The sequence below is a fragment of the Nilaparvata lugens genome, chromosome 11 (assembly GCF_014356525.2).
Source record: "Nilaparvata lugens isolate BPH chromosome 11, ASM1435652v1, whole genome shotgun sequence".
Lineage (NCBI taxonomy): Eukaryota > Metazoa > Arthropoda > Insecta > Hemiptera > Delphacidae > Nilaparvata > Nilaparvata lugens.
In genome coordinates, this window is record NC_052514.1 from 20,949,802 (window position 1) to 20,968,219 (window position 18,418).

General features: G+C 36.5%; 1 protein-coding gene across 1 annotated transcript in view; it reads right to left on the minus strand.

Moving 5' to 3' along the window:
- Nucleotides 1-18,418, minus strand: part of LOC111044358 — a 354,176-nt gene that overhangs the window by 88,335 nt on the left and 247,423 nt on the right. The window contains exons 8-12 of the mRNA XM_039437842.1: nt 15,918-16,062; nt 14,363-14,502; nt 9,621-9,782; nt 6,736-6,980; nt 4,386-4,622 (exon numbers count right to left, since the gene is read on the minus strand). Coding sequence (XP_039293776.1) covers nt 4,386-4,622; nt 6,736-6,980; nt 9,621-9,782; nt 14,363-14,502; nt 15,918-16,062 — 929 coding nt within the window. The remainder of the gene's footprint in view (nt 1-4,385; nt 4,623-6,735; nt 6,981-9,620; nt 9,783-14,362; nt 14,503-15,917; nt 16,063-18,418) is intronic.

Genomic DNA, 18,418 nt, shown 5'->3' on the forward strand with positions numbered 1-18,418 from the left:
CTCTTCCGATCAGCATCAATAATAATTGTACCTGCTCTTTATATTTACTTATATTTACTTATCTATCTTTGTCTTTAAATACAAGACAAATTGGACAACATGGTCAAATATCCATAATTATAACACAAGATCCAGAGCTGCATTGAGAATTGAACCACACAGAACGACATTTTACAAATCTAGCTCACGGCATATGTATTTAACTCGCTGCCGAACCACTTGGAAGAGGCTCAAACACTGACAATTTTCAGGACAAGAATGAAAAGCTGGTTGATAGCCCATTGTCCCTATAGTTGGATTTCCCTAATAAACTTATTGGAGAAAAACAAAATATAACTGAAAAAAAATGTATTAAGACTCTCACGTGTTACTTTCGAGTATAATGTTCATGTTTCCAGATTTTATTGATGACTGTTTCTATATAGGATTGGGCTGTAACTGACATAATTTTTTACTAGTTCTTAAGTTATTGACCGAGCGAAGTGAGGTCTAAGATTCAAGTCGACGGTTTTGCATTTCTCTTTATGTTTAAATGTTGATATGTTTAAATCTTTAATATCAGGGCACCGAGCTTCGCTCGTTATTTTTATTTATTGATAAACAGAACACAATTCTCTAAAATAATCGTGTTTATATTTCACAGCTGGCTATATGAGTCATCTTATGAATTTCGGGGATGCGATATTTTGATTTTTCACATACTCACTCGCTCACTCACTTTTTCTATCCACAGCTGTTTCAGCCAAGGATGAATTATCCTTTTAATGTCGTTCAGCGAATTTTCCCAAAGATGAGACCTAGTGCAATCGAATTTTTATATAATAAACCTACTATGTTCCAAATTTCATGAAAATCGTTAGAGCCGTTTTCGAGATCCGTTGAACATAAATAACCAGATATAAAAATACAGAAATTGCTCGCTTGAAGGTGCGTACAGATTTACGCGCCGAAAACATGAGCAATTCACTTTTAATCAGCTGATGCCAAGCTTTTTATAGAATAAGTTTAAGTTTTAATAAGTTTTAATGTAAGTTTTAATGTAACCGCTTCTGAGGTCTTCAGAAGCATTACCTCCGTCACAATGTACAGCAAATGTCACACATACAATACAATAATTGGAAATATACTATTCTAAAAGAACTACAATATCATGATATATTAATATCATGTCCAAACAAAGAAAGATATTAAAAAATATATATATATATATATTCAAATATAAGATATTCTGGTCTTGAAATATAATGCAGTCACACAAATAAAAACGAACAAACAGAAATGAAAAGTAGCAGTAGTTGATACAGTATTCACCTAATGTAGGTACCTCAACATAACACTAATAATTTTACAAAGTCCTAGCCAGTTCATAGAACTCCTGGAAAGTGTAAATGGGGTTACTGATTAGGAATATCTTCAGCCTCTGCTTGAAAACTAGATTTGGCAAACCTCTAAATTGTTCAGAGAGCATATTAAAAAGCTTCACACCAATGAATAGAAATGTTTTTTGCGTGCTAGAATACTCGTAGCGGCTGGTGATCAAATTATTCCTGCCTCTAGTCTGATGCTCATGGGATACTCCCTGCTCAACAAAACCATTCAAATTCTCCTTCACATAGGTCAGACACTGAAGAACAAAAATAGAGGGAAATGTCAGTATTTCTAATTCTTTGAAGCTCTCTTTGCATTGAGCACGTTTTGGCAGACCACAAATAAGCCTGATTGCCTTTCTTTGAATACGAAATAGTTTTGAGCTATATGCCTTTGACCCCCACAGTACAGCACCATAAGACAGGTGTGACTGAATGTGAGCAAAGTAAACTACCTTTAGAACATCAACACTGACACAAGTCCTTAACTTTCTTAATATAAATATTCCTCTATTAAGCTTTCCAGCGGTTTTATCAATGTGCCTGGACCAACTCAAACAGTTGTCCAGAGTGAATCCCAGAAATTTGGCTTCCTTTTCCGCATCTACCACCAGCAGTCTCCTATTATAAGTGAATCTTAAATCTTGAACCTTGTTGGAGTTCACGCACAGCAAGTTTGAGTTGCACCACCTCTCAATTGACTGAGTCACCTCTTGTGCAGCAGCATGCAGGGAAGCCTCTGTTGGCGTGCTCAGAAACACACAAAGATCATCAGCAAAAAGATAACTCTTAGCTGGAGGGTCAACTATAGTTGGGAGGTCATTAATGTAGATTAGGAGTATTGGACCTAATATTGACCCCTGAGGAACCCCATGAGAGACAGGCAAGTACTGAGATTCTGATCCATTGAATGCAACTTTCTGAAAACGATTGCTGAGATATGATTCAATCATCCTTATGGATCTGGACTGAAACCCATAGAATAAGAGTTTATCTAGTAGGAGTTTGTGAGAAACCGTGTCAAAAGCTTTCGACAAATCAAATAACTTAGCCTGAGTGAAGCACTTATTCTCTAAGGAGTCCAAGCAATCCTTATAGAGATCCTCAGCAGCTCTAATTGTGTTTCTCCCCACTCTGTACCCAACTGAGAGTTACTAAAAAGACCATTAATCTCAAATAGTTTACTATTTGCATATTCAAAACACTCTCAAGAACTTTGGACATAGTGGTGGTTATATTTATTGGCCTGAAGTTATTTAAGTCGGATTTGCAACCTTTTTATGGACAGGTAAGACTTTACTCAATTTTAAAGTCTGTGGAAAAACACCATCAATAAGTGAACTATTCACTAAATTTATCAAAGGATCTATAATATAATCACAACCCATTTTCAGCATTTTTGGACTTATATCATATACATCTGTGCTATTGCTGGCTTTCATTTTCCCAAGAACACGAATAACATCGTCTTTTTCAATCAATTCAAATTCAAACTTAGAAGAGGGTTTACAGTAACCAGAATTTAAAAAATCAATTGGACTACTTGTTGAATTCCTATTTTCAACCTCAGCAACAACTTTACTAATATTTTTTATGAAGAATTCATTGAACTGGTTTGAACTTAATGGACTATTGTTTTTCACCAACGTTAGTTGACAGTAAGTTGTCTACTAACTTTGTCTTTCTATATTAAGCTGAGGCCATGATTCTAGTTTGGAGTTTGGAGTAATTGAGAGAAATCATTTTTTTACATTTTTCTTTTTTAATCTGATGATTAAAATTGCAACAAATATTATTGAAAATAAATTGATTTCTAAAATTATGAGAAGTGAGAAATGAAGTTTGTAGGAAATCAGCATTATGGTAGTTTATTTTATTAATTTCAACACACCGATTTTTCGCCAACACGACAACACAGAATGTTCTGTGATGGGTTGATTGGATTGGCGAATCGACGGCAGCCAGACCTGATAATAGACATTACTCACACTCACATTCCGGGACGACACGTCACGGTACGATAGGACAGAAAGCTCTATGTTTATTGATGATTTTATCTAGACTTTTTAAATTGATAAATTATTTATTAATTTTTGAGAAAACATAACAACAGGTCAATGTAACTTACCGAGCGCGAAGTCTACTGTTCACAGAACTACTAGTATTTCCACTATTTTAAAAATTTATCAAGTTGAACTTTGTATGTGAATGTTATAATTTTTATGTTTGTAATGTACATGACAATTGTCAATATTGTTTCATATCTCCAGTTTAAACTACCATCCGAACCAATTCCATTTAAAAAAGGATGAGTGAATATGGTCCTTAGACAATCAAGGAGTTTGATCTTAATAGGCTTCATATCTACAAAAACAGTTAGTTGTCCAGCAAAGGATTAACTGATTCAATTACAGCTATCAGTACAGTTGAAAAGCCGATTCTATAAATTGGTTCCTAGGCCAAGAATGTTGAGATGAACAAAGTTTTTGTCTGAGTATCGGTCATGAACAAAGCCCTGATATGGTTGAATTAAAATAACTTCCGATTTTTGAGCATATGCGGAGCAGATAAATGGAGGAAGATGGATAATACTATCGAGTGACCTGGTTTTCAGGTCGCAATTCATCAATTTCAGGGCTTCTGACATGACCTAACGACTGCTTTTTAGGCAACCGGGACCCACGGCTTAACCGAGGGAAATTAAAACCAGTTCAGCCAATTAGAGTGATGAATAGAGCCAAAGAGACAAGCGTTGTTGCAAATTTCGCAAAACAGTTTCAGTGGATGTAAAGGATAGAGGAAACAACTATGCTATCGTATCATGAGGTGTTGACACACTCACTAGAGACTACAGAACGCCTTCCGCTTTAGCACTGCAACATTGTCGCCGCTGTATCCCTACTTTTCTCTGCTCCGCATATCCTTTCAAGTCGGAAGATGTTTTAATTCAACTATAGTAACTGAATAATCTCGCCTGTATCCATAGTGGTTCAAGAACAAAAATGGTTCACACTTTACCTGCTCCTGACGCCGAGAATAGCTCTGACGCCGATGAAGCGCATCTTCTGCTTGGATTGGCCGACGAGGAAGACGACGTCGAAAAGGTTGGCGTTGATGGCGACATTCTCGTCCGAGTTGAGGAAGACGCGCGTGAAGTCCTTGGCCAGCTGGTCGTAGTCCTCGAAGCGGTCACGCACTGAGTCCAGCAGTGGGCTGGAGGGACGCATGTGGCCGATCGGTCGCCACGAGCCTCGTCTGAATCACAAATTATGCTACTTGTCATATCACGTGGAAACAAGTTTAGAAATGAGGAAAAATGTTCAGTATTCCACAAGAATTCGGGAAACAGTTCTTAGTATATAATTTACTCGAATAAATGCAGTGCATTACCTATTCCAAAGTGAGTTCATTCCATCAATCAATAATTTGTCTTCATTTGCTAACATCACCTTATTATACCAAAGTGAGTAATATTTTTTCCACTACAGTTGGCTTATCACGAGCTCATCTCTGATCAAAAGTATTCCCAAGAAATGGAAATAGAAATATATTTATTAGCCGATAAATACTTGGAATAGTTAAGTGGGCCATGTCACATATATGGATTATAAAATTGAATACGGTACATTCACATACATACATCTGAATTTATAACGAATACAGGTTACAACACACTTTTAAACATTACCGTAATCAATATAACAACAATTCTAGTGATTATATAAATACATCAGTCAGCTTGGAAAAAACTATTTACAATATCACAAGGGAGATCAAAGAACTCTCAAACACTACACAGTGGGTTCTCTAAAAGCATCCTTCTCAAGCATTCAAACGAAGGGGCCATCGTTAATACCAAGTAAGTCTAATGATCAGCTAATGATTTTAGCTTGATGGCTGAGCTTAATGCTAGAAAAAGTCAATCTTGTTTTGCACTGAAAAAATCACATTCAAGTACTCGTAATATATACTTCTCCTTCAAATATTGTATGCCAGAGCTCAGCTCGTGTTATGTCATCAATAAGAATTAACGTGAGCGATTACAAGACTATTTGAAACCAAAAATATGACTGTATGTTAACTTTCTGGTTATGGCTATTGGCTACTCTCCCGCAAAATTATCAAGAAGTAAAAAAAAAAATCTAAAAAATTAAAAATTATTCTTATTATTAAGCTTCAAAATTTAAAAAGTAGGGCTACCCTTTTCAAAATGAAATTAAATGTTGGAACATGTTTTGTAAAACATTTTAAAAAAGGTACTTGGATTTTTCATTTTTTGATGACTGCATGTATAGACTATAGCCTACAGGGTATCCACATAATTTATTTTATCGCATATGTTTGAATGAATTTATTCATTTTTGAGTGACCGAAAATCAATATATCTTTAGAATTTTATTATTTATAAGGTTGAATAATCAAACCCACCATTCTGAGGCACGGTTTTCATTGATGCTATTCAATATGCAATGCAGCATAAAGATGTGGAGTGACGATTGATCCCTAAGGCTCGGGCCACACGAGCGCACAAAGTGCGTCCGTTGCAACTTACTTTTTGACGTCCGTTGCAGAAATACATAGAAGTGAATTGGTGACAACACACGAGGTACGTGCGTACCAAGTAACGGAAGTCGTAACGGACGGTGATTTTTGAACTGCGTAGAAATGCTACAACGCACGTCGAGACATGCAAAAGTTATTGCTTCGTCTGGTTGCATTGCGTAAAGCCAACTGACGTTGACGCACCACACTCAACGCTCGTGTGGTGTCATTTGCGACGGCCGCAAAAAGTAAGTTGCAACGTACGCACTATGTGCTCTCGTGCGGCCCTTGCCTTAAGGTGCGTACAGATATACGCGCCGCGAACATGAGCAATTCACTTTTAATCAGCTGGTGCCAAGCTTTTTATAACTGTATCTTACCGTTTCTGTAAAAATACAGATATAGTCAGCTGATTAAAAGTGAATTGCTCATGTTCGTGGCGCGTATATCTGTACGCACCTTTAAAGTTTCTCGGTGCGGGAGCAAGCTGAGGTTGAAGGAACTGCGCATGCATGACTTTTGTATTCCTTATTGGAAACTATGGCTTGCTAGACTGTTTGACTCAAATAGCTGACAACAAATCAGCTGGTTGACTATTGTTACTGCTATGTAGCCTAAAGTAGCGTCTTGATTGAAACTTTCATGTTTAAAGTAGGGCTACTGCGTTTTTAATGTGAGCACCCCTAAATATAGATTTCATACAACCATAAAGAAAATAAAGCATAAGATTATGCTTTCTATTCTCTATGATACAGCTGACTCATAAATTAATGGTCTGAAAATGTTGGGATGTTTTCGGCAACGAGAAATGTTGAACATGGCCTACCTGTAAGGTTTTGGTATCTGTCCGGTTTCGGCATGGTTGGCGAGGTTGGCAACAATGTCCTCGAGCATCTGACTGCGCGTGCGCTCCTGCATGCGTGCGAACTTGGGCGCAGAGTAGCTGGCGCGCTCCCCGTTCACGATCTTGGTCAACAGCCACTCACGGAACATTGCGCCCTTGTCGAACACCGACTGCTCCCACAGATACGGTTTGTACGCGCCCACCTCGTCTCGCGTCACCACTGACACCTGACACCACAAACCCACAAACACAATATTCTTCATTTCTTATAACAAGTAAATCATTACAATGGGAGAAGAAACATAAGGTAGCCTTGTGCTATCCCTATACCTAATTTGAATAACGTTACATACATAGTCCAAAATTGGTTAAATCTTGTAGTTCCAGTAACATTTTTTCTACTTCTTACAAGTAGCCTACATCCTTAAAATGATAGGGAGAGGAAATATGAGGTAACCTTGTGCTATTTATATCCCGAATTCAGATAATTCATTTATTAGTGGATACAATTACAAATCATAAAAATATGATTAGTAAGTTTACATACATAGTCCGAAATATTATTTATTTCTTTCTTTCAACAAGTACATCATTAAAATGATAGGGAGAGGGAACATACGGTATCCTTGTGCTATTCCTAGCTCTAATTTGAATAGAGTTACATACATAGTCCAAAATAGGTTGAATCTTGTAGTTCCGTTGATTGTTTATTTTTTACAATAACATTATTCTCTCTTTCTTACAACAAGTACATCATTAAAACATTAGGATTAAGATTCATTATAATTTACATTATTTGTTTTATGTATCTTGTATTGTGGCAAAATAAATATTCTATTCTATTCTAAAATGATAGGGAGAGGGCAAAATAAGGTAAATTTGTGCTATTCCTATACCTAATTTAGATAAGGTTACATACATAGTCCGAAATAAGTTAAATCTGATAGTTCTTCACTTCACGAAATTTTTAATTCAAGAATATTCTTACAAACCAGATTTACAAATTTGGATGTTTCAAAACCAAATATAGAATGCCGGATTTGAACATTTTTCACCCTTCAGAAAAAAGCTGTATGGGCAATAGAGGGATTCATGCCTATTGACTCCTGCAGATGTCATTTTGAAGATCTGGGTATTCTACCACTACATCTCTTTCGAATAAAAGACCAGTGTCTGTGAGGAGTGTAGAGAGGCAGACATTGTCCGGTGCGGAGGTCTTGGCGTAGTTTGAAGGGCATGAGATCAGGAGGTGTTTGTTTGTGTTGTTTGTTTGGTATATGGTGTGTTTGAGTGAAATTTTCTTGCTACAAAAAATAATTTTTTTCTTCCATATTTCTTCTGAATTTATTCTTTAGGATTATTAGAATTATTTATTTCAGTAAGTAATATATTTTCTTAAATCGATTTGGATTGCTTTTTACTATTAATTTCATCAAATTTTGGTCCAGTCAACAAAATATTATAGAGGGAAAAGTTTGGAACACAATTTTTGACCTCGCAGCTCTTTTAAGGTTAGTTAAGGGGGTGAACATATCAAAAGTCCTCACTCCTACCCCCTGTGTTAAGGAAGTGGGGGTGGTTTGAAAGTACCATTTTTTTTTGCGTAAATCTCGAACAATTTGCGTCTTTCGAAACTTTTTGTCGAATACAAAATTAAAGCTCACAAATTAGCCTACAAGTTTCATCTGTAATATTTTTCCATATTTTTCCATATCTCTCATAGTTTTTCAGTTATGAGCTCTCGAAGGTGTCACATTTTTAAGAAAAACCCTTCCGGCTACGATTTTTTCATCTTTTTGACCTTATAACTTTTCAACGATTGATTGAAAAAATCCGTGCTAATCATGAGCTCATTGCGCATCATATTTTCTTTAGTTCCATGTATTATTTCATTATTTTACGCATTTCCCTACGATTGTTGCAGCCGTTATAGTGTTGAGTGTAAAATCTTCAGTTTAGGACTTTCGATATGTTTACCTTATAAGCAGTCCAAACAAAGCTGTAAAGTCAAATAATGTGTTCCAAGCATTCCCTCCAAATTTCCCTGTTAATTGATATATTGTTGTTAAACTGAAGATTTTACACTCAACATTATAACGGCTGCAACAATGAAGTAGAGCCACAGTATACATACAGTACGGAAACTTGGCTATACCCTGACGCCAAAATCCGCCATCTTGTTAGGAAGCGCCGCATTGTAATAGTATTGATAGTAGGTTCGGATCACTTTAATGATCCGGATCAATTGATCTCGTTCACTGCCACGAGCCAACCAGAAGACCAGGATTGGAACTTCCCAAGGTCACGTGACGTGTTTAGTATTGGGGTCATGTAAAAAGCATTGGTAAGATAGGCGTTTGATTACAAGTTTCCATTCTGTATATATTCTGTGGTAGAGCTTACCATTATCATAGAAGAACTCTTTATATACATGGGACTTGAATTTGATAAGAAACTTACAACTCGTATAAAAACTGCGAAGATCTCGATTTTTTTGGGAAATGATTGAAACGTTCGCTGGTAGTTGGAGTCATCTATTAATACCATGCAGGAGTATGTTTGTAGAGAGGGTTCCTTTCTGTGTCGATTTTTCTTTTTCTGTTTATAAATTTTGTTTTGTTGTACCTATATATTTTTTGTGTATCAGTACTCGTGTTCTAGGTGATATTAATCAAGATATATGTACTGGATGAAGTGACTGGGAAATATCAATCACTCTAATACATATTAAATTTCATATTTGGAAATTTTAATATGAACATTAAGAGACCAACTTAATTCTAGTTGTTCCAGTGAATAATGAATAGTGTTTTCCAATTTCAAGTATTTTTACTCATTAAATTCTACTATTGCTTTTGTAGTGTTACCTCGTATCTGGTAGGCTTGCGTTTGATTCTCGGACTCGTTCGAACTAGTATAAAAGTATGAAGAAAGTGCGACTTGATGCAGGCTGGTGAGAAAGGCGTGTTGTCTGCTTCAAGGAAGACGACGCAAACTATGTCATTACCTATATGTCGCTTCCTTTGCAGCTGAAAAACAATACACAATTATTCAATTGTTCTACTAAAAACAGGACGAATTGTAAAACTTGCGAGAAATTTTGGAGTTGATTACCAGTAAGACATCATAGTAATACATTTTTTTGATACTTATGAAAAAATTGATAATTTTTATCAATCATCAAGACGTTGATCAAGAACCTAGATAATTTATTCTATTAGTAGTTTATAAGTAATTAGTAGGCCTAAGTAGGCTGTGGTTGGAAAAAAACAAACAAATCATACTAATAAATCGGAAATATAATATGCATGGAATTCAAATTGGTGGTTTTGAAATTGAGGATCTACAAAGCCTATGTTAGCATCATAAATTTAAGCAGAGGAAACATTTAAAAATTCTAACGTTTCCTACGATATTAGTGATAGAGTTGGGACAAAATTAGAATCCATTTCAAATTGAAAACAGAGTTACATCCTGATAAAATCGTAAATTTGAAACGTAAAGCATCGACCCAAAACCCGGTAAATAAGCGTTTAAATGATGCGGTTCCATGTACGGGAAAAGAAGTCGGATTTAGCATTTCTAAAAAGATTGAAGATACTAGTGTGATTACTAGTGTAATTTTTCTGTCTAGAATATTGATAAGAGTGAATCTACTGACTCAGTAAAAAAATTTTTGACTGATAAAAACTTGGACAAAATTGAATGCATTGAACTTCGAACAAAGTTTGAAACTTAGAAATCATTTAAGATTATAGTTCCTACCGAATCTGTGAATGAATTGATCAATGCTGATTTCTGGCCTTCTGGTGCTTTGGTTCGAAGGTTTTTTTTTGACAAAAACACCAGTTGTAGACACTCGTGCTTTTTTAGGGAGACAAACCCATTAGTGTCAGCACCTCTGATTAGAAGTTGTGAAGCCAAAAAATACCTTGTTCTAGGTCATTGGAACGCACAGAATGTTAGATCCAAGCAGGGTATTCTTTCTTTATTTGTTGATCGGAAGATCGATATATTGTGTTTATGTGAGCATTTCTTGACATTGGGTGAGTCAGATTTCTACTCAACAATTGCCTCAATTTTTTGTAGAACCGTGACAAGATGTATTTACATTCGGAAGAATATCGACTTCACCGAAATTGATGTTTCTGTGTTTTGTATAGAACTTGACTTGGAAGTTGTGGCTGTGATGGTGCCCACTTATCATATTATAAATGTTTCTTTATACCAAACTTCCAGTGGTAATTTTGACAGGTTTTGTGACCTATTTGAACGTTTATTGTCTTTTTTTGAATCGACACCACTCCCCATATAGCATTGTGATAGCTGGTGATTAATGTGAATTTTATTGGTGATGACTCAAAGGCAAGATATATTATCGAGCTTATAAAAAGTTTTGGCCTGTACATCACTTGCACCGAGCCCACCAGAGGAGTCTCCTGCCTGGACAATGTTGCTGTGAGCTTTCAACCGGATGTTTGCAGCACAAACGTCATTGAACTTCATGGTGATGACCACTCTGCACTGGTATTAAATCTTACACTGTTTGGCTCATCCATGGTGGGTAATAAAACACCTACTTGGCACGTAAACTATATTTTCAGATCAAGACCTGTACATGGAAATACATTGATCCTTTTTAAGAATGATATGGCCAGCACCCCCTGGGATGTAGTGCTCCAGAACCCTGGTGACTCTGGATTATTTGGGACTTTCTTCAATCATTTTCATGAAAGATTCAACTTCTTTTTTCCTGAGAAACAAAAACCATATCGCTCTCAGCAGCTGCAGCAGAAATAGAGGGACGAATGAGGCTTTATCAAGAGTGGTACACTGATGATCTTGCCAGGCTGTAGGGATTATACTTGCTCTGAAGGATAGGTGTGAACATGGCAACGATGGCGACAGGGAGAGATACCGACGTGCCAAATCCATTTATAAAAAGCACATCAAACAGGCTAAGAAGCTTGCAACTGATGCAAAGATTGAAAATGCACCAAATCGCTGTAAGGCGGCATGGGATGTAATAAACTCACATCGGTCCTTGCCAAGGAGACAGCTTGATTTTGCGAGCCCTGATGCATTCAACATTTTTTTTTTTGAGACGGTGGACAGCATCGTGAATAATCTGCTCACAGTTGATGGTGATCCAGTTGAGCTGCTAGCTGTACGAGTTCCACCAGGGAATGCTCATCTGTGTTTCTTCTACTCCTCACTCCACTTGCCCTGAACAAGATAATTCGTTCATTCAAGCCATCTTAGAGCCCTGATGTGTATGGCATGTCTATATCCATGCTTAGAGAGGTAGTGGATGCTATTGCGGACCCCCTTGCTACAGTAGTTAATGACTACCTGAGATCTGCCATCTTTCCTGACTTCCTGAAAACCTCAAGAACCGTTCCTGTGTATAAGAAGGGTGACCATCAGAGCCTAAATAGCTTTAGGCCAATGACTTCAATCATTAGAAAGGTGGTTGAAGCAGTCATGAAACCTCAACTGGAGGAGTTTTTTGAGAGAAACAACCTTCTCTCAAGTATGTAGTTTGGTTTTCGTAGAGAGAGGTCGACTGTTGATGCAGTGAATCGAGTGGCTGAGAAAATTGGAACAGTGTTTGAGGATGGTCAGTCCCTGGCACTTACATTGAGTGATTTGAGCAGAGCGTTTGATTGTGTTGACTATCACATACTAATCAACAAGCTTCGCTATTATGGGGTTATGGACTCTGCTCTTGACATCTTGGAGTCATACCTGACTGGGAGGACGCAGGTGGTGTCATTGGGTGGAGCTGTTTCATGTCCATTGCTTGTAAGGTTTGGGGTACCTCAGGGTTCAATTCTGTTCATCTTGATGATCAACGACCTGGATAGCAATGGTGCAACTCTCCTGTTTGCTGATGATACACCATGCTGTCATCTGGCATTGACCTTCAGCAGGTGTTGGAGAGGTCAGCAGAGCATCTGCGGTCTTCAACCTCATGGTTCATGGTAAATCGTTCCCAGCTAAATGGGAACAAGACACAAAACATTGTCTGCAGTTTGTCGCAAAATCTGCCTCATGATCAGGAACCTGCGAAGCTGCTGGGCGTTATGCTGGATTCAAAGCTCAGCTGGGTCAGCCACATCCAGCAGGTGACCAAGAGACTGTCCCGAATCTGTTTCCTTTTGCTCAAACTGAGGGGACATGTGACAGAGCCATATCTGGTCATGGTGTATGACCACTGCCATATCATCTACAGTCTACTCATGTGGGGTCACTCAGCGAAGGTTGTGGACATACTGAAGCTGCAAAAACTGGCCGTCAGGATCATGTTCGTCTGGAAGCGAACATCTAGCTCATTGCAAGCCCAGTTTTGCCAGGCTGGGTATTCTAACTGTAACTTCTTCTCTGCCTCATGTATGTCAAGAAGAATCAACAAATTTTGTTGACTCGGACTGATGAGCATCACCACAGCACTAAGCATCGAGAGCTGTTTGACGTCCTCAGGGTGCGCTTCCAGAGATCGCGGGTATGTGGGTAGGAGTTCAGTGCTACGTTACTTCAATAGGCTGCCTGCAGTTGGACCTCAGCAGTTGGACCTCAGCGTGTCACAGCGAGAGTCATAAAGTGCCATTATGTTCAACAACAAGGCCTCATATGATAAATATTTTTTGATCTGAACTTGATCACTGCCATCTTGATCAATTAGTGTGTTTTGTTATTTTATATTATTCATGACATGACGCCATCGATCCTACAAGTGTGGGTAATGGATGAAGAAGAAGGTAAGGTATAAGGTATAATAATAATAAAAAACAGAAACAGCTAACAAGAGAATTTTGAAAACTAGATACGTATGAAATGGTGTGTAAGACATAGAATAGGCCTAGCCCTTGTTTATTGTGTGCAAAAACTACACTGTTTCAGTTGTCTATTTTTTTAAAAATATAGTACCGGTAGCTCATCCTTTGGTTTTGAGAATACATCTTTACAAAATATTTACAAATCAAGCTTAAAACACACAAGAGGCCTCCGCCCTTTGCAATTGTGAGGGTGTTGAATTTGCAAGTAAACGTCAGGTCATGCATGAGCCGAAAAACAAAATCTATAAAGTGCTATTGCTATGAAACACGTTGTAACTTGCATGTAGCTGCTCATACTCAACGCAACCAGTTGCGTTCAATGCAAGTGTTACTATTGTTTTTTCCAGATTTTATTTCTCATCACGCTTGGTTATACCATAGAGAAACGATAGCATAAGTATGGTATAGAGCGTTTATGTCGCAACTTTTACTGTTATCCCAAGCCGATAGTTCGCGTAGTTTTTTCCTATGCAGCGTTGTGATGCTGGTAGTCTCTCAAATTGTGCCGTTCATACACTATCACCCAACAAAACAGTGAAAATTGACAATAGTCGACAGTAATCGGCTTGAGATAACAGTAAAAATTGTGATATAAATTCCCTATACCATGGGATATCTACTTACGCTATTGTTTCTCTATGGTTATACATAACCACTTGCCCATATACCCATTCATTGTAATAACACTCTAACATTTGCAGAGACCGGTGCACTTCCGGTTTGCTAAGAGCTTAAAAATGATTCAGTTAGATCGATCAACATCTGTTTACCTTTTGTGGATCGTGTTTTTCATAAGGCAGCTGTGTGGAGACATGGAACATGATCTCGATACTTCTCCAGTTGGTGTAGACGGAGTAGAGGCCGGTCAGGTCATGCACCGTGTCCAGGCCTCCTTTGTACTTGTCAAAGCCTGCAAAAATCATCACAAATAACTTATCCATTTTTTCTGTGCAAGAAGAGCATTGAACTGAAGATTATTGTATAAAAAACGGGAATTTTCATGAAGTGGGCGCAAAGATATTTTCAAATGCTAAGATACATATAGCGCTTAAATAACTGAACACAATACATTTACATTTATAGTATAACCTAAACTAAAAAATGAAAACTACTCAATCACAGCATGGATATAACCTCACACTTACTCATAAACATCAGTTTTGACTGCTATCAGCTGATTTTTGCGTTACAAATTAAAGCAAAGTTGCCAACCTATCTTTAAATCAGGAGGAAGTATCATGGTGAATTTTGTTTATTACGTGCTTAATATTTTGCGCTGTTAGGTTGAATAGCATGGAAAAGCATGGCGGGAGGATATTGCCAAATTTGAATGTACTCTTCTGATCTCAAACTGCTACCTTAATAAAAGTACTACATGATTTTATTAGTTAAAAATTTCCAACGAAAACTGAGAGAATTTTTCAAGTGATAAAAATTTGTAAATAAATTGGGAATAGGCTAACTATTGTAATTGGACTAAGACCAAATAAAAAGTTAGATTCTGCATTAGTTAGTATTACCGGTAGTTGAACAATCGTTTCATCTGATACGGTATAGGTTGTAAGTTGTACAAAAAATCCAAATAACTTACCCCCAACTATTAAGATCAGAGATAAATACTTTAAATTTTCACGATTCTATTGGAATAGAACTTTTCTTTATCGAGATATTTTTTTGAAATTGATTTAAAGTAAGATTTAACACTTTTATTTGATTGACTTTGGAAGAAATATTAGTTGGCATCATGATTCAAAGTGTTGAATTCTCTTTAAAAAATTTAGTATACAAACTTATTATTTATTTTAGAACAACAACACCTAGTCAATAAAATGAGGATGTTCCTTGATAATATCCATTATAGGTCATGTCTTTTTGAAGACGGTTGAAAAACTTCAAGAAGGAAACCCTTGATAAATAATTTATCGAGATTATTTGTGTAAACCACAATCATATAGGCTACTGTACTGATTCCATAAAAAAAGATTCCCTTCACCCTGTTTCACAACCAAAATAGATAGGGCCATGAAATAATCCCACTTTGGATTGCTTCACAATTATTTTATGAATTTATTGCAAAAATGGAAACCACAATGAAGATTATTTGTACTGTATTTGAATCATATAATATTATTTAACCAGCAGGTCTTGATATTCCTATCTATTAATATCAATACCTGATACAAATACCTCTCTGTTAATATTGTTATTTCTGTTATCGTAGGCTACTAGACAATGTAGATCTCATAACAAAATAGAAAAGTTCAAGATTAGGCAGAAATTCAAAGTTCCAATAACGATGCTTCAGATTGGGAGAGATCAACTTACCTTTTAATCTGACTTTATCACCAAGAATCTGTAAAAACTCTGTGAACAATGGACTATTTTCATTGTTATCCAGAATTTCTTCCTCACTATATTGTCCTTCTTTGACGTAAATAACTCCTACTTTCAATTCTGACTTAATGAACACCTGCAACAGAAGTAGGACACGGAATGAGAAATAGGTCATTACAGTGGGTAAGAGAAATAGAAAAATCTACACAATTTCACAATCTACACAGCATAAGTAAGTGTATTTAAAAGTACCCATTCGACCTCACAATTAGCAAAAGATACTTTTAACAATGTTGTACTATGAATTCTCAATTACTTTCTAGAGTATCTATAAAATTAGCCTATGAAGTGCGTTAGTTCGTGAAAACTTTGAAATTAAAAAATCTACGCTTCTCAATAAAATCAATAAGAACTCTAATCAGATTATTATTATGACAATAAAATTGAAATTTGAAATTCAATTACAGTAGAACCTTTACAATAACTGTAGAACCTCTACTGCTCTTTCGCAGTTGACGGGACCAAGCATCTACTACGAACTATGAAGAAATCATTCCAATAATAGAATGCTATATTTTCTGTATTTTCAATGAGCAATTGTAGATGAAAATGGAGAATCAATATAATATTTTTATAAATAGTTATAAACTTCAAATTTAAAACTTTCAAGAAATTTTGAAAGATTTAAAAATCTCAAATAAAAAATTTTCAGAACTATTGACAGATTCTAATACTTTCAATCTACTCAATTTTTCCTTTAAATTTTTGATCGTATGATGTTCATTTCTGGTAGACTACTGCACTACGCGACTCATGACCAACATTTACAAAATGATCATAGAATTCTTCATGCTGACATCTAATACTGGAGTAAATTAGATCTAAAATACTTTGTCAATAGATAAAATCTTCTGGCAGTCTATGTAATTTCCGGTGGATAACCTTATGTCTTCATTGCACACTGTAATAATATTATCTTCCTCATCCATGGTCCATGGATATGGAATAGTCCAGAAAGTACGAGCTATGGAGAGAGTTCTCTCATACAAAACTAAGAATAGAGTTAAAAGATAAGCCAGCGCTCGATTTTTCTACGAATTATCGAAGAGACCGAAATGCATTGCTTTACTACGATTTATAGAGGTTTTTTCCAATTCCAAGAGACCGTGCTTCCACTGAGAATTAAAGAGGTTTACGAATAATTTATTATTATAGAGGTCGGAATAATCGAGGTTCTACTGTAACACGAGTGAGAGTACTGAAATAATATCAATTTGTAAATTCTCAGTCTCTTTCAATATGGAAACTGTTATGGAATTGAAAAGTTATTGGAGAAAAGTCTCTGAGTATACAGCTTAAACTATACTGTATACTTGCTATATACTTGCTTACTTGCTTATAGGCCTACATGCAGCTTTTCGTTTATCATTCTGTTGGGAATAAATAATTATTGTCATCATAGTTTTATGTTTGCCATATTTTATTGAATCACTGATGAGGTTATTGAAAATAAACGTGCATATATGATTCATGTGGGTGCTTGAAGAAGGAGGGCGATGAATGTCATTTCATAGGTTGCGCCCATACTGAAACGTAAAAGAGAGAAGAGAGGTGATGGTGAAATACAAATAGTAGAAGAAAGAAAACGTAAAGAAGGGCAGCTGCGAAAGAACTACTGATGACTGCACAGTAAGGAAAAACATCAGACAATTTCAATCTTGATGCATTATCTGCTAGACGCTAGAAAATGAAGGAAAATTGGAAACCCATTGCTAAAATGAAGCGCAGCGTAATGATTCTCTTGAAACCCCATTTCATCGCTCAATCTGTGACAGACGCCCTCTAAATTCATTGGTTTTCATTTTTACAGAGTTTCTTCCTCATAAATATTGAGTTATCGATCCATAAATATTTCATAGTTGTATTGGACAGATGGCAAGGAAAGCGTAGGCGTGGAAAGGACGTGGCAAGAGAGAAATTTATGAAGAAAGAAGAGAAAAATAAGTACACTCTCCAAGTTTGTGAGTTGCTGAGAGGCGTGAGACCGGAAAATGCTATTAAAAAGAGGAAAAGATGGATTAACTCAGCCAAGGAAGATTGATTGGCTCTTCCCCGGGAAGATGGGACAAGAACATTAACACAATAACACACATAAACACACACCAACTCACCACCTTGACTACACGTTCACATGCTTCACACACATTTCATTAGAGATATCTTGATTGGATGGGCTGCAATCTGCAGCAATTGATTGCGTTATAAGAATCTATCTGTGTTCCATTAGAGTGCTCAAGGTTTGATTTTCCTTGAAAATGTGCTTGAAAGATAACGGGAGCTTTAGATGGTGTCACTCGTGTGGTATCTGTATACTGTATTGTTTCTGGAATGATTAATTGATTAACTAGAATCACTTATTCATTTATTTATCCACAATTGAGACAACTGGTTTCCCCAAATATGTCTCATTTACAATACAAATTGTACAAATA